Here is a 27188-nt window from a genome sequence, read left to right on the forward strand (position 1 = left end):
TTTCCATATTCAGGTTTTTTTTGGTTTTTTTTTTTTTTTTTCCCACAAAGTACTGCCACTAACTCTTGTTCTGATGATCTCTTTCAAAGAGATTCAAAATTCAAGATCCTCGCGGGGTTTTATGGTAATTTTAAAAAGTTAAAGAAGCGTTCGTCATCATCGCACAGTGACTCAGAGCATTTATTTTCGGCACATTAAAAAAAATGCTTTTAAGACGTGTCTTTATCTTTGGATCTATTTGTTGGTTTGTTCCCTAGACTTGGATTTACCTCTTTTTTTTTTTTTTTTTTTTTTTTTTTTTTTTTAGTTTTTGAAAATCTTTTTGAGTCATAAATAGTTTTTTCTGATTGTGTAAAATATCCTTATTTAAAATAAAGTTTCATGTTTTAACATTTTAAAAATATATTCTTAAATAATGAACATGAAGTGAATTATATAGGAATGAAATGTCTAAATATTCGTTCTTGAAACTTCCAAAACAGTAAAATCAACTTATGCTGTTAGAAAACATGGCAAAAGTAAAAATGAGAAAATTATCTAAAAAGTGCCCCCCCCCCCCCTAATTTAAAAAAAATGCAAAACGCTCTAGTATAGTGAAATTGCGAGTAATACCCGGAAAAAGCCACAAAGTTCGGCCTTTGAATAGAGAATAATTAGTCAATCAGGAATGATTAAAAAAAACCCACGCTTTTGACAATAGGAAATCTTATTTTGGGCCTATTCTCCAAATGGTAAATTTGGTCTTTTCGCCCAAATTTATTGAAATTCATAGGTTTGATGTAGCTAAACAGCTAAGTACTAGCTGTTTAGCTACATCAAACCCAATTCCACTATTTGCACCTGTAACAGCTATTCTCTTTCCATTCATCCTGAACGATTGCTGCACTGGACACATGTTTTTAATTATTACTGATGATAAATATAGCAAATCCAATAGAACTATCAGTATAAATGAAATAACAAACTGTACAAGTTGCAGCTGGCACCACAATAAAAATCTACAAGTCAGAGCAATAATACTTGCATGAACAAATAACCAATTTTTAGTAAGTTGAGCATTCTCTTTTATCGCTAAATCCAGAACTTTGTTTAAGCACAAAAATCTGTCAACCCAACAAAGGGTGTCGAAAAAGATAATATTAGTTTCAGTATTTAAAACAGATAGTGAAAAACAATATTTGTTTGCAAAAATATGGGGAAAAAAAACTGATTTTCTTACTCCCTGGCTCACTACCCCTGGTGTAAGAACTGAAATGCCTATTAGCATAAAGCTTTCTACTGCAGGTTGGACCTGGTAGATTCAACATTAGGGTTGCAAGGTTCTATGTACTAAGCTGCGGTTAAAAAGGATCGGATTTGGAATAAAGTTCTAAGCTTTGAAGACTAGTGATTCAGTTGGATGAATCATTAATGTTGTGGTTCTCTTGGATGCTATCTAGAAACCCCTTTTGAAATCAGTTTCCCAAAAATGCATAGTTTTTTCGGGAATAGCGGACAAATGGGCAGATTCTTAGCAATGTGCAATCAATTGAGTAATGATTTCACGCCTACAATGTAAATTATTTAGAGGCTGTTCCCATGGGTTTTATTTTCAAAAACGACTATTTTGAGAGATCGATCGCGACTGCACCATAACATTAGTGTAATCCGGCATTTGCTCATAAATTGTGAGATTTTATAGGCAACTGATTATTATTTCATTTTTATTTCCATCCTACTAGTTCAAAATATTTAAAAATCAAACAAAACAAGTGATTGTCTGCGTTACAAACAATTGCGATTAAATTGCTAAAATTCCTTCTCAATAATAACCTAAGCAGCTGCATCAGTATCATATAGTATAAAGTTCTTAGAATATTAGTCTTGCCTTGAAGTCCTTAACAGAATAATTTCCTTTAACTATTATAAAATCTTGGGCACCAGGATGCAAGTTTTTTTAAAACAACTTTCACAAAACACAAGTTTGCACAGCACATAATGAACTATTAGTTAAGAGCTGTTTATATATGAACCGAATCAAAGTAATTGGAGGGAGCTGCCCCTACTGTTACAATGAATAGAACTGTTAGCAGTTGTTTTAGCAGGTTTGAGATATTTGAGGGAAAGGCTCTAAAATAAATATTTAAATAAATGTTTAAATAAAATAAATGTTTAAATAAAAAAGTTCGAAACAGTTCCAAACGTGTAATAAGAATGTTTACACAAATCTTAGAAACTTTGCAAACTTTGAGATAAGAAAAAACGAATGCTCGAGAACGCTCAAGAACAGTCGAGAAAACGAACGTGTACAACAGTTAAGCGAAACACACCAATGGCAACAATTCTTTTTTTATTTATCACTTACTAGTTTTATGATAAAACTGACCAAACAAAAGTCTTTCTTTTTTTAATAAATAGCTAGTATAATTCGTAGTAAAATTTACTAAAATCTCATAATAAATATCTGATATAAATTATAATAACCATAAACTATGTTGTATAAATTCTATTTAAATTCTTCTGAGCAAATTAAATGCGGCGAAAGTTGATAACTGTACTCTACTAAATCTAACAAAAATCTTCCCAAGATGGCCGCAAAGTTTGTCTGCAAAAAAACAAGTTAAAAATGAAAAATAAACTCATTTAGTCCTAAGAACTAATGAAGAGCTCCGTTTTAAACATTAAGCTTTGAAGAGATACAATATTAAAAAATGGTTAACGAGTTTATGTTGAGATTACCTCTTTTTGAAGAATCATTTCCAACTTCTCACGAATATCATTATCTTTGTACATAGGTGGAGAAAACTTGGAAGAAAAAAAAAGAAGTTATTAAAATTGTGATTGGTTGGTTTTTCGTTTTTCTAATTCAGGGATTTTTTACAAAAACACGTTCGTTAAGCAGTTAATAAAATGACCTTCGTAAATTCGTTGCAGAGAAACTTTTACCTCATCTAACGGTGCAACCATAAATTCTTGTAGATCAGAAATAGACATGTTTAGTATAGAACATGCTAGATCATGTGCCCTACTGCTTATCTGACCATCCGCTAAATCATCTTGCTGTTTGACTGATAATTTACGAGTGGACTCTGTGTAAGATCGATAGCTGTGAATCTGCGTCAATATTGATTCAGTAAATACCTAAATATATTATGGTGACGTGATATACATGAAGATTGAGGGGGAAAAAAAAACGCTTGTACATTTAAGAAAATCAAAGATTACAACTGTATTTTCATTATTTATTATTATTTTTTTAGATATTTTATCATGGACAAGTCCATTTTTCACTTGCAACATATTTATTAGGGGGGTTTAAAAATTACAAAAATATGACTCTTAGATGGGAATAGAGTGGAAAAGAGAGGATAAAGGAGAAGATACAGAAAAAACCCCTGAAGACCAACGCTTTAGGCAATCACTTTGTTTAGCTGCTCCCTTGCTACGACCCTGTATATCGATAAGGATCTTCCAAACTGATAAGAACACAAGCTAAAAAAGTACCTTAATGGCTTTCTTTAGTTCATTAACATTTGCTGCTGATTTTTCGCAGCGAGCGGACAGAAGAAGTTTATTTTCATCAAACGACTTTTGTTGACTCTTTAAATGTTGGAATGCGGAATTTTCCATTTCATTGATGGCTAGTTCCGCTTGTTTGCAAAGATGTTGACTTTCCTCTAATAAACGAGTCTGCATAAACAAAGCATTTACCCTTAAATTAGAACTCTTTTCCAGTTTAAAACTGATGCTAATAAGAGCTATAAATAAAACAAAGATCAAATTGTTGTAGCTACATGTCTCAGTTACATGTCTCAGAGTGTTTAGAAAGTTCAGTAAAATCATCTTGCATAAAAAATTAAACTTTTCAAACGTTTCTTCAAGCAAAATATCATCGTCTACACTTCATTAGTAAATAATTAACACCACTGTCAAACCCTCTAATAAAACAGTTAACATCAAATAAGAAATACAAACTGCATTTTAAACAAAAACCTTAGTTTCAAGGTTAAGTTTGCATTCAGAAAAGCTGGCACGCAAGGTGGATATTTCATTAGTCAAAGCATCTATTTTGCTTTTCAAAGTTTCACCCTAAAACCAGTTTAAAAAAAACTTTATAAGGTCTATAAGTGACGTATGCAAGTTTAAAATGCTATGAAAATTATAAATTTTCTTACATATAACTTGCTTTTCCTTTCTCGTTCATTAGCTTCCTTTAATTGCTCTTTCAGACGATCCTATTATCAAAAGATATTAAATCTTTAAAATGAGTCGTCGGAAACTTATTACGATAAAATTTCATTAGATAAACCAAATGTAACAGAGTTGAAGAAAAAAAATTAAATGTTATTGAAAAGTACTCACGCTTTTAACACTGTCTTCTTCAATTTCTTTTCTGATAGCGGTATTCTTTTGCTTCAGTTCAGAAATAATACTTTTCTTTTGACTGAGCCCTTTTTCAAGCATAGCAATTCTACGTAAATAAAGAAAACTTACATCTAAGAGAAGATAACAAAGAGGCAAAGTTTACTTAAGCATACAGTTTAGTTCAGGTTTAACATTATTTGTAGATATTATTTTTATATGATAAATATCTTTAAAAACTTATTTCTCACTTTTCTTGATCACATTTTAATTTTTCAGTTAACATATCATTTTCTTGTTGGATTGTCTTTACTTGAAATGACAGCTTTGAGCATTCTTCCATACATACTCGTAATCTATTCTCTGTTGCCTTTAACTCAACAGCAGAATTTATTGAGTTTAGGTTAGCTTTCTGCTGTTCATCCAATATTGCATTTAACTCCTGTGTGCGATCTTCTAAATCGCAATTTCGTGCCTAAATTTAAATATCTTAAATCTAATATCAAAATAAAACACATAAAAATTTAAGAAAAAAACTTTAGAAAAAGATATTTAAACCTTAAGTAAACTTATCTATATTTCAATTTTTTTTATCTACATTCAAGTAATCTACATTTCAATATTTTGTAGGAAAGTTTCATTACTTGTAAATATTCTTTTGATGCTTGCAGCTTCTGAAGTGTAGAAACAAGTTCTTCTTTTAATTTTGTGTTTGAACTCTCTAACTCTAACACAAGTTTGTTTAAGCTGTTTTTTGATTCTCGAAGCTGAGATACCTAAATCAGGTTTACTGATGTTTGCATACTTTAATTGATTACTTTCTCATTATATTTTACAAAAACAGCACTGCAAAAAAAAACAAAACAAAACAAAAAAACAACACATAGAAAAACTAACCTGATTCTCAAGTGACAAAACTCTTTTTTTTAAACTTCGATTTTCATGAAAAGTTTCCAAACCCAGTTGTTTAGCTTCTTCTCTAAGTATTTTCTTTTTTTTAACTTTTATGTTTTCTTCGCTCTTTCCCACCATAAATACATTTGTTTGTGTTTCCTTCTCTGCACCACGATTGAAGTTTGTTTGTGTACTGGTGCTGCAACTTGCCTGACGGCTACTTTGTGATGCTAACTGACTCACAGCAATTCTATCATTTTGAACAACCTCTATGACTTCATTCATCTTCTCTAATAGCTCTTCTGCTTTATAGAGCTCATGAGTTTGGGTGGAACTTGTGGTTGTTACCTTGATCAAACTATTTCTTAATGTTGTGAGTTCAGAAGTAACAGATGATAGCTTCTTACTTAGAGATCTAGCAAAATTCAGTATGAAATTAAAGGATGCTGAAAAATATATGCAAATTTCTAACAAAACACTATAATTACTTTTCAAATAATAATAATATAGAATGAAACATAAAAAGTTTTTAAAAAAAAAATTAGAAAGTTTTACTTATTTTCTTCATTTTTTCCATCAAGAGCAACATTCATTTTATACATTTCTTCTTTACAAGCATTTAACTAAACCATAAAAAGGAACATTTTATAAAAGACCGCTGATGACCTGAATTTGTTTTTTAATTTAAAACTTACAGAACAAGTTGAAGTGTGACTGTTTTAAATTTACTAGCTAAACCTTATCTTTCCACATTTCCACTTTATCTTCCATCTTCTGCTTTTGCGTGTACACCTGAGAACATTGAGCAACCTTCTTTCCTAATTCTTCTTCTTTCCTTATAAGTGCTAAAAAATAGAAACTAGCAAGCTTTTAACAGAAATGGCTACTTTTTCAAGTTCAAATCACAATGCTAGAGTAAGCAAGTACAACAACAAAAAAGAATTATTTCTTTAATGCATTTTGCTTAATGAATTTATTATTACATTGATCATTATATTCAACATTACATTAAGTTAGCATTTTATAGTAACAGCATATTTATTAAAAAATAAACAATACAATAGTGAAAATTGATGCATGAAATTAGTTCTAACAATAAAATATATCATTAAAAACTAACAATAAATCACCTTCTTTTAATTTAGTTACTTGGTATTCAAGTTGATTGATAATTGTCACTTCATGCTTGGACTTAACTTGAAGAGAATCTATTTCAGCTAAAAGTGCTTCTCTGAACAAAAACAACAAAATTATTCTTTCAAAATGCAACAAAAACTTTAAAATCTTTTATAAAATGAAGAAATTATGAAAATTATGCTACAATTTATAAAGCCATTTATGCACAAAAAATAATTTTGTAAAATTTTCAAACTTTACTTCAGCCATTAAATTTAAAATTTCTTTTTTCTAAAGTTGTCTTTCAAATATCATTTAACAATGGTGGCAATAAAAATAACACACCATAGAAACATTCCTACTTTTTACAACTTTTAATTGTTGTTGTTTCTCAAACAGTTTTAGTTGTTGTTGCAGTTTCAAATAATATTATTCTGTACATTTTTAAACATGATATGTTCAGTTAATTATTTGCAATAAAAGTAAACAAAAAAACAAACAAACAGTTCCATCAAGATTGAATTTAAATCAAATTTTTAAATTATTGTGTAGCAGCATTATTATTTATTTTAAAAAATTAGTAAAATTTGGTGGTGGATGCAGTATGGAAAGGGGTTATCTCTTGTCATCTGACAATGGTCCTATTTACTTAATAACAGGCATTGTGACAGCTGATATTTATATCAGCATACTTGAATAAATAATGGTTCCATATGTTGACGATAAACTGCTGTTGTTATGCACATTTCAGCAAGATAACAATCTGAAGCACACAGCTTTTAAAGCAAAGAGATTGGTTCCAACATAATGATTTTAAAGCAAAGAGATTGGTTCCAACATAATGATTTTAAAGCAAAGAGATTGGTTCCAACATAATGATTTTAAAGCAAAGAGATTGGTTCCAACATAATGATTTTAAAGCAAAGAGATTGGTTCCAACATAATGATTTAATATAATCATCAAGGCCATTATAATCCCCAAATTTAAATCCAATAGAATATTTATGAGAGATTGTGAAATATGAGTTAGCAAGACAAAAGTCTTGGAACAAAAAGCACCTGTGAGAGGTTGTAAAAACAGTATGATATGCTAATCCAACATTGTATCAACATGACAAAAGTTTTTTAAAAACTTTTTAAAAAACATTTTGTCATGTTGATACAATGTTGGATTATCAAACAACAGTTAGAGCAAATATAAACCTGTCTGTGTTCAATTTTTCACACTCCTTGCGGAAATACTCCAGTTCATTCCATACAGTTTGACTATCTTCCTGCTGTAAAGATTTTGCCGATGCTCTTTGCACATGTATTTGTGAATCATTCAGAAAATGCCTTATAGAAAGAGAAAAATGACATTTTTAAAGGAAGCTACAGCTATTCATAACTTTTATTTTACATTTATTAAAGAAAAAAATACTATCAGGCAAAATACTACATGCAATAAAACAGAAAAAAAGATAAAACAGAAAAGGAGCTTACTGATCTTGTGGGGACACTTCATAAGTTTTTAACTGCTGCAAAACAAGATCATATTTCTGCTCAAGAACTTTATAGCGCTGTTGTATTTGCTTGTGTGCTGATTGTAGTGTACAGAGTTCATCACCCTGAAGTTATTAGAACAACTATTATAATATTATCAATAGGACAATTAAAAAAGGTTCGGAGATAAAATTAAAAACTTTCCTACCTTAATTTAGAAACCTACCATTGACTTGGTTAAATTTTGTAGCCTTTTGACTTTCTCTTTATACTTGGAAAGCTTATCGTGTGGGTTGTTTGATAAATACTATAATTGAAAACTTTTCATTACAAAATAGAAAGGTGTAATTGCAAGCAATGCATGTAAAGTCTTCCAAAACTTTTAGATACTAAGCTTTACTGACCTAAATTCTTATTGGTTATTCAAATTGTTTTTTTACTGATCTGAATTGTTGTTGCTTATTCAAACTGTAATTCTATGTTAGAGAAAATCTTAAAAATAAAAATTCTAAAAATGACTTTTTTAACAACTGATACCATTCTGTTTACAAAATACTCACATATACATCACATTTTTTTTTACATAAAACTGTAAAAAAAATGAACAACAATAAACAGAAAAAGTTTGTACCTCTGATAAAGTGGTTTTTGATTGAAGTAATTCTTTATGTAAAACTTCATTTGTCAGAGAAAATTTACTAAAATTACATAAATATGCACTAAATAACAAAGACAAAGAAACAATTCTTCAAAAGAATTAATCTTTACAAAAAATTAAATTCTACAAATGCATAATCATTTTGTATCAAAACTTGAATAAAGCTACGATATATAAATCTGACAACCTAGAATTTTCTTTATATTTTTTAGCCAACAGATTGTAATTTTCTTGAAGTTTTGTAAGTTTTTCTTCTTTTTCCTCACACTTCTTACACTCCTTTTGAACATTGAAAAAAACTTATTTGAAGGCAATTATATATATATAATTTTTAAATTTCAGATAACATGAAATTATGTGCAGTATGAAGACATAAATTAACAAGTAAAAATGACAAAGCTCTAAAGAAAGTTCAAACTGGTGTACTTTAAAATAAGTACAAGATAAAAAGAAATAAAACCAATAACTTAATACTTCATCTTGATCTTGAATTCCATTCTGTTTTTCATCTCTTTTCTACAACAGCACAGATCAAATTAAAAACATCTAAACTTGCTTAACCAAAAGAACTTCAACTCAAATAATTTTTTAAAATACAAAATTGATTAAAATGACCTCTTGAAAGACTTTATTTTCAGCAGACAGTATTTTGTTTTCTTCCGTTAGTGTCAAAAATAGTTTTTGTTGTTTTTGAATTTTGTCCAAAAGTTCATTAATTCTCTAAAACAAAAAGTTGACAAATTATGAAATAAGATCAAATTATGTTTTGATGTATTTTTTAAAAATAACACTAAACACTTGCTTTTTATGTTAAGTATTTTTTTCTTTGATTAGTTATAAGATATTTTTTAAAAAATAACACTAAACACTTGCTTTTTATGTTAAGTATTTTTTTTCTTTGATTAGTTATAAGATATTTTTTAAAAAATAACACTAAACACTTGCTTTTTATGTTAAGTATTTTTTTTTCTTTGATTAGTTATAAGATAGTTTTTCTTTTTTCATTTAACTTTCTTTTTGTGGTTTACCTTCTTTTGTCATTTTAAGTTGAAATATTGTAGTTCATGTTTTTTTTGCATTTATATAAAATCTTGAAGAATTTAAAGACTAACTTTTTCAAAAGATTGAAGTTCTAACTGATGATCTGCTTTCTGCTTTAAGATAACTATAAAAATACAAAATTAAAATTATTTAAAAGAAGAATAAAATTAATGAAACAATAATGAAAAAAATTTGCAAAAATATCCTACAAATATAAAGATAATTTTTCCTATACCATTCTGAGTTTCATCTTGTAAACTTTGCAACTTTTTAATGAGGTTACTCTGTTCAGATATGTGATTAGAACAATTTAAATGATTATTGAGATCATTTCTATGTACAAAAAAAAAAAGATTGAATTATTAACAATAAAAATGATAATTAAAATGTTATTAAATAACTAAATGAACTAAATAAGATATTGAATAAGAAATGAACAAAATTAATTTTGTTCTAAAATAAAATTGTTTCATTTATATAAAAGTATTTAATACACCAAGAAAACTTGTAAAAACCTCAAGTTTAACAATTCTGTCTCTTTACAATTCAATTTTTCGTCTTGTTCATGTAAAGCTGCTTGCATTTTGTTTATTTTATTGATCATTTCAGGAAAATCTTGAAGCTGAAAAAAAAGATTAAAACAAAAAATTATCCTTCATTTTGACCATACTTTTTCTAAATAAGAAGTTTTAGACACAGAGCATTTACAAACAGAGATAAAATAAAAGAAGAGCAACCTCTTTATCTTGCTTTAATAATTTTGCCTCATACTCCTGAAAAGATAATTTTATGTAAAATATATTCACATAATATTAAAACATAAATTTTTATATACCAGGGTATTTTTAATGCTTTTACTCAGAAAAATATATTACCAACAGAAAGCTTTCTTACCAGTGAAAGAAATGTTTTTTAATGATAATGTTAATTTCTTTTTTTTTTTTTTTTGATGTTAATTTCTTTTGGTCAATGCATATAAAAATTTATCTATTACTATACAATAAACAATCTTTTTAGCAACATTTTTCATGAAACTTTTTATAACATTTTTCAGTGGGGGTTTCACTTGCTTTTCACTTATTATGCACTTTCAAATCTGCTAAAAATTAAAAATGTTGATGCTATTGTTGACCTGAATCTCAAGCTCTAACTTTTCAAACTTCTGTAGATAAAATTGATTTTCTTTCTTCATTGCTTCCAACTCAGTTTCTTTTTCTTTAATTTTTTGCTCCATGGTTGCTTGATTGGTTTCACTTTGCAACCGATAATTTTGGATGATAGCATCTTTACTAAATATGGTATCATTGAGAACAGATATTTCTTTCTGCAGTTTATGGATGCTTTCATGCAAGTCTAAAAACATTAAACTTAACTCTTAACCAAAATCAACATTTAAAAAGCCTTTATAAAACTATGCAAAGAAAACTTTTTCTTTTTAGATTTATATATCAAACTTTAAATATAAATTTTAGAACTTTAATTCACAATTATATGACATTCAGCATGAAAGCAAATAGTCTTCTTCTCAAACTACAATTCCAAATTTAAGGTTTGATGGGTGAGCTTGATGGGTATAGTAAGTTAAAATGTTAAAACATTAAGTTATTAAGTTTTAGTAGAAGGCCAAGAAAACTAAAATAAATCAAATTAATTAACTTAACTTTTATGTACAAAAAAAGAAAATGTTTCTTTGTTAACAAAGCAATAAAACAGCAAACCTGCATTTTTATGTTGTAACTTTGAAATTCTACTCATTGCCTCAGTTTCCATTATGTTTGAGTGAGATTCCTTCACTCTTAACTTGATAAAAGTGGAGAATTAAACTACTGCAAGTTAATACAATTAACAAATAAAAGATCAAAAGTTGAAAAATGGAATTTAAAATCAGTGATTTAATTAATAAGAAAAAAAACATGAGAATAATGATATGGGAATGAACATTGAGAAATTTCAAGAAAAAGTCACATGGGACATGGTTTACTTTGAAATGGAGCATGTGTTGCTTTGAAATAAAAATCTAGCAAGTTTAGGTAAATCACAACAACATAGAAGGACAGAGATTTCAAATTGGTTAATGAAATAACTCTTATTTAACAAAAATTAGATCAAAAATAGTTTGTTACGTAAACAGAATAATGACTAACTTTAAATAATGGAAGTCAACAAATGAAAGACAACTATGTAAATAATGATAATTATGTAAATGGTAAAAAGAAACTAGTTGAAACTTGTTTAAAAAAGATTTTTTCAAGACAGACTAAAGCTCTTTACTTTTTCAGTAAGAACTTCCAAATCTCTTGTTAACTTTTGCTTCTCACTTTCAAACTGCTTTCTACTCTCCTTCCATTCTTGCTCTTCCAGATTAAAGGTAGATAGTCTAATAAAAATAATATCCTTCCATTTAATATCCTTCAATTTGAAATATATAAACCGTTAACAAAAAAGTTGGTGAAAAAATTAAAACAAATAATCACAACACCAAAGCAAACAAACAACCAAACCAACCTCTCACTAGCATTTTTTAACTGTACTTGAAGATCAATTGATTTCTAAAAAGCACAATTAAAAACAGGAGAATAGTTAACAAAGTTTGACAGAGGCAAAGATTGGGATAACAGAGAAACAGAGGGATAGCAAATTAGGTGCTCGTATTAAAGCAGATCATCAATGGCAAGCATATCTTCTAAAGAATTTCTAGTAAATTTAATGTGGTTTACACAAACACTGACTGACTATAATGGCACATGTCATATGGATGCATGCACATCACTACTCTCAAAATTGCACTCACTTTATTGGGTGGATACAATTGTTACTGGTGGATACAAAGAACACATGTACACTAAACACAGGAAAACCTGTAACACATTTTGCTTCTTAAACAAAGAGGACACTTTTAATGTGCTACTAGAAAAACAATATCAGACTAACTCACATTAAACAATGTTGATATGATTTCTCTAATTCTAATATAATATCTACTAGTTTAAAAACAAACCAACTTCACTACATAATTTTGAGGAGACTATGGATACAAAATGATATATAAATGGATCATACTTGATGTTTTTAAATTTTTACAAAATTTACAAAAAAAACCTCTTGCCAAAAAAGCATTGTAAGAGCTTCTATTGTAAGAATTACCAAAAAAAATACCTTTTATGATATTGTTAAGTTTTAGAAAAAAAAAAAAACTTTTCCCATAAACTTTGATTACTTTTGAGAAATCTTTTATCATTTTCCTAAAATAAATATGGGACTGCTCATCTTATTAATAACAAACTAAAATCCCTGTTTTTGGTATTTGTGATGTTAAATTCACTAAGTATCTAAGCAATTCACAGAATGAAAAGAGTTGCAATATTCCTTGACCTTTTTACCATTTCCAGTTTAAATGATGGATTCTTTCAGCCTTTTGCTGAAAGAATCCATCTTAAGGAACTTACTACAAGATGTAAATTGATTTTTAAACAATTTAAATTGCAATTCATCAATCAATCAAATAAACTGTGATTGCTAGAAGAACTGTGAAAAATTGTGAAAAGTGAAAAATTCTATTTTCATGGAGTTTGATAATTACATGAATTGAATTTAAATAACAAAATGTAAATATAGAAAATTGCACAATATTACAGTAAAAGTATGCATACTAATATTCATATTAGTATTTCTCTACTTTTATCATTAATATAAGTATGATTAAGAAATAATGATTATCATAATGAATATTAATGTAAATACTAATTTCAGTATTATTGTCAATACTAGTGGAATATTAATATAAATATTAATATTAATATTAATATAAATATTAATATAAATATTAATATAAATATTAATATTAATATAAATGTTAATATTAATATAAATATTAATATTAATATAAATATTAGCATTTATATTAATACTCATATGGATGTTACAGTATACAATTGTGTATAAGTTGACCTCCTACTTTTGACTAAAAAGAGTAGTTTATTGTTTTGTAACCAATGTATAAGTTATATATTGGTAACATTTTAAATAAATTTAAATGTTCATCTTCTTACTTTCTTAAGGAAGGTTTTTGACTAATTCTACACTGCTATATGTCTCGACTTATACACTAGTGTATATGATAAACAAGTACCCCTATATCCTATAAATGGGCATTTAATTAATCAATAATTGATACCACTAAATAGCTACATGGTTAATAATTTTAATATTAATGTAATTAAGTCTTGAAGTTAGTTGTTATTATTTTTCTAAAATATAGAGGATTAAACAAAAGAGCATCGGTTGACTGATTAATTTGTAAATAATCAGCAAACCATTTTAATGATACAGGTCAAGTCATTTCAATATTAGAAAAAAACACAGTTTTTAAAAGCACATCATCTTTTACCCAATAAAAATTTATAGATAATCAACAAACTATTTTTTTACTTCTTCTAAGTTTTTTATATGACTGTCTTTTTGCTGAAACATCATAAGAATTTTTAAATCTTTGACATCAGACTTCTCTTGTTCTCTAAAAACATTAAAAATTTTCCTTTTCATCACAAAACAATCAAAGACAACATGAAAACAAATAAGTAAAATAAAGGCAAAAAAAGAATATTAAAGTTAATATTTCACTTTAATATCAGATCTGATAAAAATCACATTAAAATATCTACAAAATAACCACCTTTCAACAACTTTGCTAATTATTTCAGTAATGTCTGGCTTTTCTTCTTGCAAACTTCTCCATAAGTCCCATACAAAGTCTTTATCTTTCTAAAGACATATCTTCATACCTCTTTACCTCCAAATATATATACCTCATAAATACATTAATTGTATTAAATTACATTATACATACATACATACATACATACATACATACATACATACATACATACATACATACATACATACATACATACATACATACATACATAAATACATACATATAAATATGCAGTTTGATAATACAGGTTTATTGCAATAAATCTTGCAATAAATCATACTTGACAAAGTGCGAGCTCCTCTGACAGAGACTTGTTTTGCATCATTAATTCTTCATAAGTAAACTCTACTGAAGTTTAATGTTTAAAGTTAAGTTACAGTTCGATTAAGAATTAGTTTTTTATAAAAAAAAAAAAACATTGTTAAGTACATATTAAATCTTCTTAGTGAATTGTAAGAACTTAAATTGATCTTACCAACAGGGCAACAACCTTTCTCTGTATCCATGGAGGTTTTTATAAAGCAACTAATTTTCACTCTAAATCTTATTAAATTATATCATGCTAAAATGCAGGAAAGAATGAATACACCTCTGTACAACTTCACCCTTTTCACAGGGCCAAAAACTTAGATTTAAAAAAACAAAGAGAAACAAAATTCTAAAAAAAAAAACAAACCAACCTAAAAAACATTCAGCATAGAAACTAAAAAATTAAAATTATAAAAAAGTTTATAAAATTTTCAAGTTTGATATTTAAAAATGCTACTTTTGAAAGACGCATTAAAAAAAACAAACAACTTGTTTAAGCACATTTTTGAAAATGTTTCTTGATATTTAATTCAACAAATAAAAGAATTTACATTTAATCATTACAATCTTAAATAAATGCTGTCGCCAGAGCTCACTGAATAATATTCTAGTTGCTTCATGTTGTCCTCTAACTGGATCTCTCGAGATGTCTAAAAGTCAAGGAAAATACAATCCAAAAAAAAAATGTTTTATTATTTAGAAATTTTACAATAAAAATGAAATAGATGAAAAATAAGATTTTTTAAGTCACATTTTAAGCACCAAATATTTTTAAAATTTTAACTTGATCAATACAATACTCACCCAGGTAAATCATAATTGTATTGCCTACCACAAAGTGGGAAACAAAAAAATGAGCTTCTAGTTTATGATTAAAAATTCTAAGATGGTTTTTAAACTGCATCTGATAATAGTGAATACAAAAACTTTTGCATATATTACATTTTTTATCTGGAATTGAATTCACATATCTACTTTGGTTCTAAATTTTATGTTTTAGATTGGCTTAAAGCTAATACTCTTTGAAATTGTTTAGAATGACATGTATATTTTGTACTTTTAGTGCCATTGGGAAAAGATAGTTCTACCTTCAAAATGTTCCCCATAAAATGGGAAAAATGCTAATGGAAGAAAAAAAGAAACAATCTAGTCACAACCTATGAAAAAGGCTGTAATAACTGAGATAAACAAGAAAACCACTATTAGAGGTGGATTTAAACTATATAATATACCATATGGTACATTACATCTTTATGTATAGCAAAAGTAAAAGATGGTGGAATGGAAAACTTGTGGTTTGACACCAACTGCATTTTTTACAATAAACAAGCGAGTTCATTACACAACTTATCTAATGAAATTTAGTGAATATCATTATAGATTATCAGGGTTATAGCAGCCAAATCTAATCATCAAGTTTAGTAGGTTACTTTAGGAGAAATAGGCTAGCTTCTTACCATGTGTTACAGTATTAATGTCATTGATAACACAGTTCCACTGTAAAGACAATATGATTAAGAATACTCACTGAGAACATATGGGGCTACTAACCCTAGTGGTTGTATAACATCAGAAATTTATATGAAATTTTAAACACACTTTGCAAAGTGCTCAAATAAAAGACCTGTGTAGTTAATATTGAATAACCATGATTTTTACATCAGAAAATGAATTGTCACAGTTGCAGAAATTTTTCTTGATGTATTGCATGAAAATTTATAAAAAGAGGTTAGGTTCTGAGTGAAGTTGACTTGAAATCAGTTGAGAGTGAAAAATTCTAAACCAAAAAAAGTAATGAATCTAAACAAAATTTAATGAGTCTACAGTTTTTACAGGAGTACCTGTTCAACACCAATAACTTTTATGAATCTGATTCTTTAGCTCAAGATTAAAGCCAAAAAAAAAAAAAAAAAGCAATAACTAGATATCTAGCTGATTCTTTAGTTAAAAGTATCTTTGGGGAAAAATTGATTACACACTTTTGTTTACTTTGCAGAAAACTGTACCCAAAAAGAAAAAAAATATTTGGTATGGAAAATTCTATTGTAAATTAGCTATGGATAATTCTATTGAAAACCCCATGAAGAATAGAAAAATAATTGTATATTTGTGTTAACTTTAACATGTCTACATGATCATTGTTTATTGAACAGTTTAAAATTTAGCAGTTTTCTGAGTTTATTACATCATTATAACTCTAATGAAGACTTAGCCATATTTACTTAGTAAATTGAAAATTTCATATTAGCAGCTGTGATCAGATTTGTACTATTTAGAACAGATATGTACTTATATGTGATCAGGTGTGTACACTGGTAATATATTGTTTTCTAAAGACCACTTTGAACTCCATTCTACTTAATTATCATTCCAATTACATAAAAAGAGTGGATATAAGTTAAAGACTGAATAATGTTGAAATATAAAAAATATTTTAAGATGCTATCTTAGTATTTAAAGAAAAAAAGTAAAAGAATCGTAAAGAAAGAAAAGAGCACTCCTTTCCCCTACATTACTTCAAGGCTTTAAAATTTTTAAACAAAAATGTAAGTTTTAATTAGATAAATGAGTTTGAATATGTTAAAGAACTTTAACAAACTCATTCCACAACAGTGAAAACTCATTCCACAACAGTGAAAACTCATTCCGCAACAGTGAAAACTCATTCCGCAACAGTGAAAACTCATTCCACAACAGTGAAAACTCATTCCACAACAGTGAAAACTCATTCCACAACAGTGAAAACTCATTCCACAACAGTGAAAACTCATTCCACAACAGTGAAAACTCATTCCGCAACAGTGAAAACTCATTCCACAACAGTGAAAACTCATTCCACAACAGTGAAAACTCATTCGACAACAGTGAAAACTCATTCTGCAGCTTTCTTGTGTTAAAGTAGCAAAAAAAAAAAAAAAAGTTGAAAAAAAAAAAACTTAAAAAAAAAAAACAACTCAGTATACTTTAAAATCTTACCTTGTGGTCAAAATAAGAAAGCTTTTGTTTTGATGTTGGAACCTTATAAATTCTTTGAAGCATCCCCTTAAGCTGTCGAACTGTGGTTGATGCTAATTAAAGAAGATTTTAACTAGCATCAGTCACATTAACATTAAATTACATCCTGTTCAACTATAAATACTATAATAAATGCTAATAAATGATAAAAAAAGAGCATGGTTCAAACCTGCTGATAAATTATTAATTTTAAATTTTTGAGTACTTTATTTCTCTAGAACTTAATAACATTCAAAACCTGTGGAACCTACAAAATCCAGTTAAAAAAACCTCCAAACTTTTTTATTTTTTTGTTTCATTTTTAACAACATTCAAAAATGTAACACTTTTTCATATGATTTCAACAAAAAAATAAAAAAATACCTGGAACTTGTTTACTGGTTTCTTCTTTTGATAGATCCTCTGGACATTTTAGATGTAATACTTTACAGAGTCAAAGAAAGATGATAATAATTACTTATATGTAAATAGGAATATTTTATGAAAAGCAGCCATTATTTTTGAAGGAAAAGTTATTTTAAAAAAAAACTAATTTATCTTTATTTTTTTGAAGACTTTCAGAGAATTCTTCATCATAGTTTGCAAATTGAATAAATACAAATGCTAATTAGAAAAAATGCTAATTAATATGAGAAAAGCTCATATGTTAACTTTCATAGCTGTATATGAAGTATTTTATAGAGTGTATATAAAGCAATATATAGAATGTATTTGAAACAGTATGTAGGCTGCATATGAAGCAGCATGTAGAATATATATAAAACAGAGTGATGGGTGTTGGTAAAAAAGTAAATAGGATACACAACAAATTTTCTTTTAAAGTTTTTGCCGATTCTTCATCAGGTGGGGCTCCATAAACTAAACCATAAAAATGCATAATGTTAAAAAAAACCTGAAAGTTACTGAAAAAATAACAATCAAAAGAATAAAAAAAAACATGAGTGCACCACTTAAAAGCATGCTATATCGTGGATGCTGTTTTTCAAATAGATCAAGTAGTTGACTTTGTTTTGCTTTGGAATACTCAGAAGCATACTTTCGTAAAAAGTCTATTTCTGCTGTTTTCCTTTCACTTTCATCAATCTAAACAAAATTTTAAAAAATTGTTTTATCATGAATGTTGTAATACAAAGTTCATGATAAAATAAAACAATAAAATTTACAAACCTATTTACAATGATGTATATGTAATAAATTTGAAAAAATTGTAAAACGTTTTTTAAATTGATTTACTTCACTACTGTTTGAAACTTTAATTTTTGATAATCGTGCTATTAGTTCCTGTCGCAACACAAAACTTGTGACACCTGCAAAATTAATTGTTATTTAATTACAATTGTATACTATAAGTAACATAACAGAAAGTGGTGAGACAATAAATGTTTAACAAATAATTCTTTTTAAAACTTATCAAGTCCTTGTAACATTAAAATGCTTACTTTAAAACTTACTTTAGAGTATTTAGTTATTAAATTTTAAATATTATTAAAATCAGTTATTAAAATTTTTTACAATCACAAAGACTGATTTTTATATTATTAAAATCAGTCTTTGTGATTGTAAAAAATTAACTATTGTTGCAACCATTAAAAAAATCATTTAAAAAAGGTCTGAGTAGTTGAACTTTTCAAACTTTTCAAGAATAAAAACTTAATTTTTTCTTTACAAACTTTAAAAAAGTTTTTTTTAATGTATTTAGAAATAAAAATGAACAAAAAAACACAAAACACCTGTACAAACTGGATTCTTCATGAATCTTATTTCAACAAGAGATTTTAACTTATCTAACTGATTGATCGAATCCCACTAAAAAAGTAAGAAGACAACACCTTGAACTTCCACTAAAAAAAAAACAATAAAGCAAAAAACTTCTTTATATTTAACTTTTTAAATTAAAAATATTTAAGCTTCAAGTATAATTAAGTATAAATAAATAGTTACCTGTGCAATTTTATTATCTACAAGTGAGAAAGATTTTAAGTTTTCAAAATATTGTTGAGTTGGGTCTAAAAAATGAAGATATTGAATAAAGATTTTAAAGAAGTTTACAATAGGATGAAATATGCTCTTCAGGTTTCCTCAGCTAAAACTTCAACAAATAAATGTTCCTGCAAAATTATTTAGCAAAAGCTTTAAAACATTTTTAGAAATATAAATTCATAATTGCAATCTGGAAAAATTAACATAACATCTGGAAAATCTTAACTTACCATCTGGAAAATATATTTCAGTAATTTGATTGTTATTTAGTATCAATCGCTCCAATCTATAAAAAAAGTTAATACAGCTTTCTATCATTTATAGAAAGAAACATAAAAAATATAAACAAATTTTTTTTACATAAAGTTATGCAGTTTTAAAATACATTTACGCATGAAAAATAAACTTTCAGGAATATCATTTTTGTTTAACCTTGTTATCCTGCTGAGGCACATTACCTCATTCCAACTAGATATTTGATTTCCTTCCAAGTTTAAAATACTTAATGTGCACAATTCATCGCTCCAACTGTCAACAGAAAAATTTTTGTTGTTTATAGAAATATATCAACCTTTTAAAGATTATATTAAACTTAATGTTACAAATATTTTTAAATAATTCTCATCTAATCATCTCTGAATGCAAATTAAAAAAACTCTCTGATGATGATATATTCATTCTGTATAAAAAAGACGATCCTTATTAGACTGTTTCAGTGGCATAAGGTTTTTTAGTAAAAATATAACTTAATTTTTTATTTTAAAAACACTTTTTACATAAAAAAAGAAAAAAAAAATGTTATAAAAAAAAAAATCTTAAAAAGAAAAAGAAAAAGAAAATCTTACAACAATTGAGATACTTCATTAAAGCATGCATGAATTTCATGTGCAGTAGGGAACAACTTCAAAGTTTTTAGCACCTATAAATGATATAATTTCATATAAATAAATATTCTTTGTTCATATTGATGTAAAATAAAAACAAAATTTGTATAAAAAAAACAAAAACAACTTTACAAAGTAACTATTTCTCAGAATAGTGAAAAGCTTTTTTAAAGAGAGATACAAGTTGTAACCTGACTTTCATTTCAATTCAAATTTTTTTTGATAAGTTGTTTAAGCATCTGAGTCTCAGCATGGAAAGTATTGTGTAGTCACTGGATCTGTCATTTTTTCCAATACCTGTCCTACTATATAGATACTGAAATTGCAAAGAATTATTGAAAGAGAAAAGGCAGACCATATGCTTGGTTTTGTGAAAACATTCCAACATTTTAAGAGTGTTGTTAGCTCCTGTTTTGGAAGGACATTAAATACTGAATATATTCAACATATCAAAGACTTTAAGAACTCATACCTTCAACTGGGAGTTGAAGGTATGAGTTCTTAAAGTCACTCCAAAAGCCCATGTAGTGTTCTACCATGTTCCTCCAAAAGCCCATCCAGTGTTCTACCATGTTCCTGAATTTATTACTCTAAAGGGTACAGCATTGGGCATTTTTAGTGAGCAATCAACAGAAGCCTTACATTCAATCTTCAGTGTTCAATGGGCTAGGTACAAAAGAAACCCTGATCACCCTGGTTATGAAGGCCAGTTACTGAAATAAGTTATTGACTATAACAGCAAGCATCTTTGAAATAGATTTTTTAAAGAATTCTTTTTTTTTAAACAGTTAAACAGTGATTTCTCGAATTTCATTCTTGTCTAAAATTTTTGTTTATATTATACACTGTATCAATTTATTTATATTTTCATAAAATATCATAAGTTTACAAAAAATTAATCAAAATTGTATATCTTATTTTGCAAGTACTAAATAAAAAAATCTAAAAGCAATTTCAAGAAAAATTAATAAACATCACAACACCACCATACAGTAATTTTTTTTTAAAGGAAATCATTTCATGTCTGTATGTATGTGTTTTTACAATGGGAGATTAAGTTCAAATGGGATTTTTATATGTTTGATATCTTGTTAAAACCCATTTCAGTAAAGAGATATTTCTTTTTTAAATTAAAAAAATTTATCATTATTGTGTGTATTTCCAATATTTGTTTAATCATTTTAAACAAAAACAACAAAGCAAACCTGTGAATTTAACAACTAAAATATAAAGAGGTTTTTATGTGTTTTAAATTCAGAATAATTAGAAAAAATGCCTCTAACTATGTGTTTTCTTCCCCATATTTTATACAAACTTGGACAAAAAAAGCACTCTTTTTGCAGACAAAGTACACACAAATGTGAAGTCTAACAACCATAGAACCCCATATCCACTAGTCACATGATGTTGTTACTAAATTAGTTATTTGATGTAACTTTGAATCTTTAAAAAGCATAAAAACCACAAAAAGCTGCTATATATTGGCCATTTTTTCAAAGGCGAGATTCCTACTTTAAGAGCTATATCTTTGCACAGATAAAAGATATCTTGCTTCTATTTTTTTTGCCTAAAAGATAAATGCCAAGGCTTCATTCTATTAAATTTTGAAACTTCCATATTTGATAATAAGGTTAGAATAAAAACGTAAAGCATTCGCTGTCTCTTTTTAAAGAGGCTTTTAGTGCCATACCCAATACTTTTGGTCTCTGTACACAAACCACAAGTGTTAAAGAGCTGATTTTTTGTCAGGTTATAGCCAACACATATATGTGAAGAGTTTTTGATATTTTTTAAAAACTCCATAACCCAAAAGTGAAAAAAACAAACAAAATAGATTTACGACGGGACTCCAAGTGCGATGAGTAGCGCAAAATGCTATAAACTTTAAATGTGTTTTTCTCCTTTGGCTATAGAGATTAGATTTTAATTTTTACATCTGGTGATATCTGAGACCTTGCAGATTAATGCCCCATCGGTCATTTTTTGGGTCCTCAAAAATGAGGTTGGGAACATTTTTGGATAGGTGTGTGTAGATTGGTTAGTCCACCATATTGGTAAGTATGATCTATTTGTAATTCAATAACCAACAAAAGAGCAAATAAAAAATAAAAAATATTTCTAATTTTTTTAAAGAAGTAAATAATAAAACTCAGTAAATTTCTTGACAAAACCTTTCAAAACCATTCAATGGTTTTTTTGTAGCAATATTATTTTCAGATTAAGGCAATAAATGCTCAGTATTCAAATTGGATTTAGTGTAGAGGACTATTGCATAAACGAACCAAACTCAAAATTTGTATAATTTTGTACTTTTTCTTATTTATATTAATATTTCTTTTCTGCACCCTTTATTATAGAGATTATGACACAGTTTCTGATTTTTTAAATTTACATGTTAACCCTTTCATGCGCTGGGTTGTTCTATAATAACAAATTAAACTAAGCTTCCCCAATTCAAATAGTGCATTGTAACCGATTGAAAATAATATTTTTTTTATAAATGAGAGTTGAAAAAGGCTGTAGAAAAAATCTACTTTAACATTTCATAGTACTGCTGTCATTTTGTAGATGATTTTTTATGAGTTATGTTAGTTACAGAAAAATAATTGGTGCACAAAAGGGTTAAAAAGATTGAGAATATGAGAAGTTTTAAAAAAAAGTTTGTGTCAGTGAGAAAAGTATTTTTGAGTGTGAGCAGTATTTTAAAAAAAAACTTAAAAAAGAAAAGAAAAGAAAAGAAAAAGTGAAACAAACACCTGATCCCATTTCAAACTCATCCTGTTTATATAAAGTAGCGTAAGATTTGAAAATGTGTCAGATGTTGCCACAACATCATTCCAATTATTTATTCTGTTGCCACTGTAACATAAAAATAAAGAAAAGATATCAATTTCATAATATAAAAACTAATTTTGTTGAAGAGTTTAAAACATACACAAAAATGTGGATAAATTCAGAAAAATTTTAAAATTGAAGACATCTTGCAAAAAGCATCAACTCAGTGAAGTTAATGAAATAATAAATGTAAAGCAATAAATAATAAACATATAGTAATTAGTAACTGTATTTTCAAAATGTTTCCATAATAACCTTATGTCCAGTGCATTAAGTCTTTTCAACTTGCTTGCTATTTTAAAAATCTGTTCAAAGGATGATATTAAATTATCACTTAGAGTAAATCGCTTTACATCTAAGAAAAATTTGTAAAGGAAAATAGAAATAGAGAATTCTTAACAAAATACATTTACAGAAAATCAAAGAGATTACTCCCACAACAGAAGAACCAATATAAGTTTCTTGTAATGACTATTTACAGGATACTAATTATAGTGAATGAACCAATATCTATGGCAACTACATGTTTTTTTTTTTATAAGCATATGAAATTTTTGAAACAGGCTCGGATATGCTTAAGCAAAAAGTTAAAAGAGGCTCAAAAATATGCTTAAGCTTAAGCATATTTCTAATAAAATATGCTTATTTCAATACTTTCTTAAAATGTGCGCGTTACTAAAGGTTAATGGGTATAAGAAAAATAAAAAATTGACTTATGCTCTGTATTTGCTTTGGTTTTAATGTAGCTAAGTTAATGTTATAGTATAATAATGAAAAATAAAACATATATACTATATGCAAATGTTATCAATGAAATCAAAGATAGAACTTAGAAATAAAATAAACATTTTAAATATGGTGTTAAATAAACTACACATTAAAAGTGAGGGAGAAAAAAAAAAGAGAGAAATAAAACACTTCAGAGTGACTCCTAAACTTTTTGTTTTTATGTTTAAGTATTGAGGTTTATGTTTTGCAACACAATGACTTCATTGCTTCATAAAGTCGTTGCATTGCAAAACATAAACTTCGATTTTTGTTGTTTTTGTTGGTTTAAATTTAGAAATATAAATATTTAAAGTTTTTAATTAAATAAAATTTAAATTTTTAAAATAGTTTATCGAGGCTCAGGAATATGCTTACATATGCTTATTTTTTTTCCAAATCTGAGCCTCTATATGCTTATAAGCGTTATGCTTATAAAAAAAAAAACATGTAGTAATTTTATCATAAAACAGTAAAGGTCTTTTTTATAAAATTATTGCTGTACACACAAAAAAGTAAGATGATGATTGGTTGATTTTTATGCTTTAATTATTTACAACTTTTTAATATTTCAAATTGTTTACAACTTTTTAATATTTTTTATATATATATATTTATTATATATTTTTAATATTTTTTACAATATTATCAATCGTTCATAATAAAACTTTTCTTAAAACAACTATCATCATGATCATAGTTTTAATTTTGTAGTAACTGAATATTAAAACTTTAATACAGAAATGTAAAAAATAAGAAAATAACTTTTAATTAAAAATAAAGAAAAGGATACTTGGGATTAGAGAATTCAAATCTGAATCTAAGCATGCATAACTTATATTCATTTTTGAAAGATCTACTTCTTGCAAGGTCTTGAAATCACTGATAAGAAATAAAACATCACAAAAAAAAATTTATCTAAACAGATTTTGTGTAACCATCTGTTGATATTTGTTTGCATTAATACCTTACAACATGTATTTTAAATACTTTTTTATTTGCTTGCTGCAAAACTTGAACATTAGAAAAGCATTTAAAAGAAAAATTACCTCAGTTTTTGGGAGACCTTTTCAAAACCAACCATCTGTATAAGTGTCTCTTGAGGTGTACTTTCATTTAAAACCATGGTGCTCTCATCTTCAGATATTCCACAATTTCCATAACCTTTTTCTAAAGCAGCTAAAACACTGATACCAAAAGATACTTTATTAGGTCGAACAAAAGATCCATGATATGGTCTAAAGAAAAGAATTGATTAACTATTGCAAACAAATCTTCAAACAACCAAAAGGACCCTAACACTTAATCAAGGTATTTATTAAGTATCTAAACAATCTCTATTATTGCCCCTATATGACTCCAGTAAATGAGTAATAGCATTTATTTTTGGTTCCTTTAAAACAACTTTGCTTTTTTGTGTTTTTTTTTTGTTTTTTTTTTAAGAATTCATTCATCCAGCTTTAGGAAATCTTATTCAGCATCTAATTATTTTTATATTTTTGCTTTTTGGTAAATATACTTCTAAATTCTCTGTCCATTCATAATTCAACACTCAAAAAGTACAATACTTTGAGATTATTAGTATATCTGTTACACAGAGTAGTTTGTCACTTTTTCTACTAACTTCATGGAGACATGTGAGTGATGCCCATATAAAACAAGAAACCTGCTTCATTATAGAACTATTTTTAAAAAAGAATACAACAGCATTTATTGTTTTTAATTGTATTGAAATTATTTGTAATAAACATACATGTCAGGATAAATAAAATACTTGTACCAGGTTAAAGACTGTGGTCTAAAAAATTAGACCACAATCTTTAACCTGGTACAAGTATTTTATTTAACCTGGCACATGTGTTTTTTTTATTTAACTTTAATTTCATTCAAATTTTTAAAAAATTGCAAGGATCTGAGATGAATATGCAAAAAAAAAAAATTTAATTTCTTGCTATGATCTACACCAAATATAAACAGCTGTTTCAAAGATAATTTTAAAGATTATTTAGGTAATTTAAGATAGAATAAGTTCTTTGCATTTTCAAAAAAACAGCTCCTTATTGATTACAAATGTATAAATTTCACTCAAATGTATCTGCAAGTTTATCATCCATATTAAATAAAAACACCCTTTACTTTATTAAAATACATAAAAATATTCTGGATATTGGAAAAAGAATAGAGATTAAATCAAATTTTTACAATTCATTTTTCAATTCAGAGTCAAGATTAAGTGTTTAAACAATGTAATTTACTTGAATTTTTATAGTATAAACTTTTATCAGTTATTAAACAGCATTGTTATATATATGTGTATATATATATATATATATATATATATATATATATATATATATATATATATATATATATATATATAAAATTTTCAGTTTTCAGTATAATATTCAACACTAGGACATACTTGCACTTGAAATATTGAATACCATTATAGGTTCCATCATGTTTTCCTCTGGCAGTATCCCACTCAACTCCATACCATTCTCCTGAAAAAGTTAACTAAGTTTTAGTAATTTTAAACTGTTTTGGAAAATCAGGAATACATATGGGAAATTTATTCAAATTACCTTACCAATTGTAGGAGGAACTTCTCCTATATAGCAAATAGTACCTCTATGGATATCAAAATAACACCTGTCTCCTATAGCACACTTCTGTACCATGCTAAACTAGATCTAGAAATAATCATTTTTAAGATAAACTACACTTTCAGTAGCAAGAATATCAAGAAAAGCAAGAAAATCAAATAACTACACTCATTAAATTAGATATTTTTCAAATACATAAAATAGTAACAAATAGAAAATATTCAAAATCTATCAAATCTTTTTAGAAATTAAGACTCATAAAAACATAATAGAAGTTTAGTTACATCTTTATAAACATTTTTAAGATAAGCAAAAATTTATGTAAAAAATTCAACATAACCTCTCAGATATAATTTATTGAGTATTTGCTATTTATAGTAAATTTTAATTCAAATTCAACTTTTAAAAGAGCAGATAAATATATTTACAAAAACATCTTTTTTTTAAACTTTTACAAAACTTTACAAGTAATAACTGTTTAGTAAGAAAATACAAATGAATACACATAATGCATTGTATTTAGCATCCACAGAATCAATATTTTAAAA

General features: G+C 26.9%; 2 protein-coding genes across 17 annotated transcripts; both read right to left on the reverse strand.

Annotated features, from left to right (window-relative positions):
• Positions 1-2312: 2312 nt before the first annotated feature.
• Positions 2313-14867, reverse strand: LOC145184479 (uncharacterized). 7 transcript variants are annotated; one of them, XM_090094141.1, is made up of 32 exons: positions 14722-14867; positions 14527-14591; positions 14205-14293; positions 13961-14045; positions 12038-12081; positions 11804-11909; positions 11251-11332; positions 10665-10885; positions 10270-10305; positions 10048-10154; positions 9768-9865; positions 9604-9656; positions 9107-9211; positions 8966-9007; positions 8679-8770; positions 8465-8531; positions 8060-8140; positions 7834-7958; positions 7555-7686; positions 6366-6466; positions 5974-6080; positions 5791-5858; positions 5239-5650; positions 4986-5117; positions 4593-4816; positions 4342-4450; positions 4155-4214; positions 3973-4068; positions 3484-3669; positions 2926-3120; positions 2719-2784; positions 2313-2584 (listed from the first exon to the last, which is right to left on the reverse strand). In XM_090094141.1, the coding sequence occupies exons 1-32, from the start codon at positions 14750-14752 to the stop codon at positions 2486-2488; spliced, it is 3516 nt and encodes a 1171-aa protein (XP_089950267.1). In that variant the 5' UTR covers positions 14753-14867; the 3' UTR covers positions 2313-2485. The 7 variants fall into 7 exon arrangements, with proteins under 7 accessions (XP_089950267.1, XP_089950266.1, XP_089950270.1 ...); XM_090094140.1 differs by having other exon boundaries at positions 14527-14594; XM_090094144.1 differs by lacking the exon at positions 14527-14591 and having other exon boundaries at positions 14722-14813.
• Positions 14868-15047: 180 nt separating this feature from the next.
• LOC145184042 (tubulin-specific chaperone E-like) lies at positions 15048-26757 on the reverse strand. Of its 10 annotated transcripts, none has more exons than XR_016454550.1 (17): positions 26625-26757; positions 26457-26538; positions 25084-25272; positions 24828-24916; positions 23525-23624; positions 23191-23293; positions 20396-20469; positions 20009-20078; positions 19781-19836; positions 19512-19576; positions 19301-19376; positions 18804-18877; positions 18518-18653; positions 18372-18428; positions 17934-17993; positions 17532-17623; positions 15048-15205 (listed from the first exon to the last, which is right to left on the reverse strand). XR_016454550.1 is itself a non-coding variant. In XM_090094147.1 (17 exons), exons 1-17 carry the CDS (start codon positions 26713-26715, stop codon positions 15116-15118), a joined length of 1530 nt encoding a protein of 509 aa, XP_089950273.1. In that variant the 5' UTR covers positions 26716-26757; the 3' UTR covers positions 15048-15115. The 10 variants fall into 10 exon arrangements, 4 of the variants coding, with proteins under 4 accessions (XP_089950273.1, XP_089950276.1, XP_089950275.1 ...); XR_016454549.1 differs by having other exon boundaries at positions 19301-19411; XR_016454545.1 differs by having other exon boundaries at positions 15048-17279; positions 17428-17623; positions 19983-20078.
• Positions 26758-27188: the final 431 nt, after the last annotated feature.

This window comes from Hydra viridissima, unplaced genomic scaffold (assembly GCF_058129835.1).
Source record: "Hydra viridissima isolate aposymbiotic clone 2 unplaced genomic scaffold, HvirCarnegie_v1 scaffold_7, whole genome shotgun sequence".
Classification (NCBI taxonomy): domain Eukaryota; kingdom Metazoa; phylum Cnidaria; class Hydrozoa; order Anthoathecata; family Hydridae; genus Hydra; species Hydra viridissima.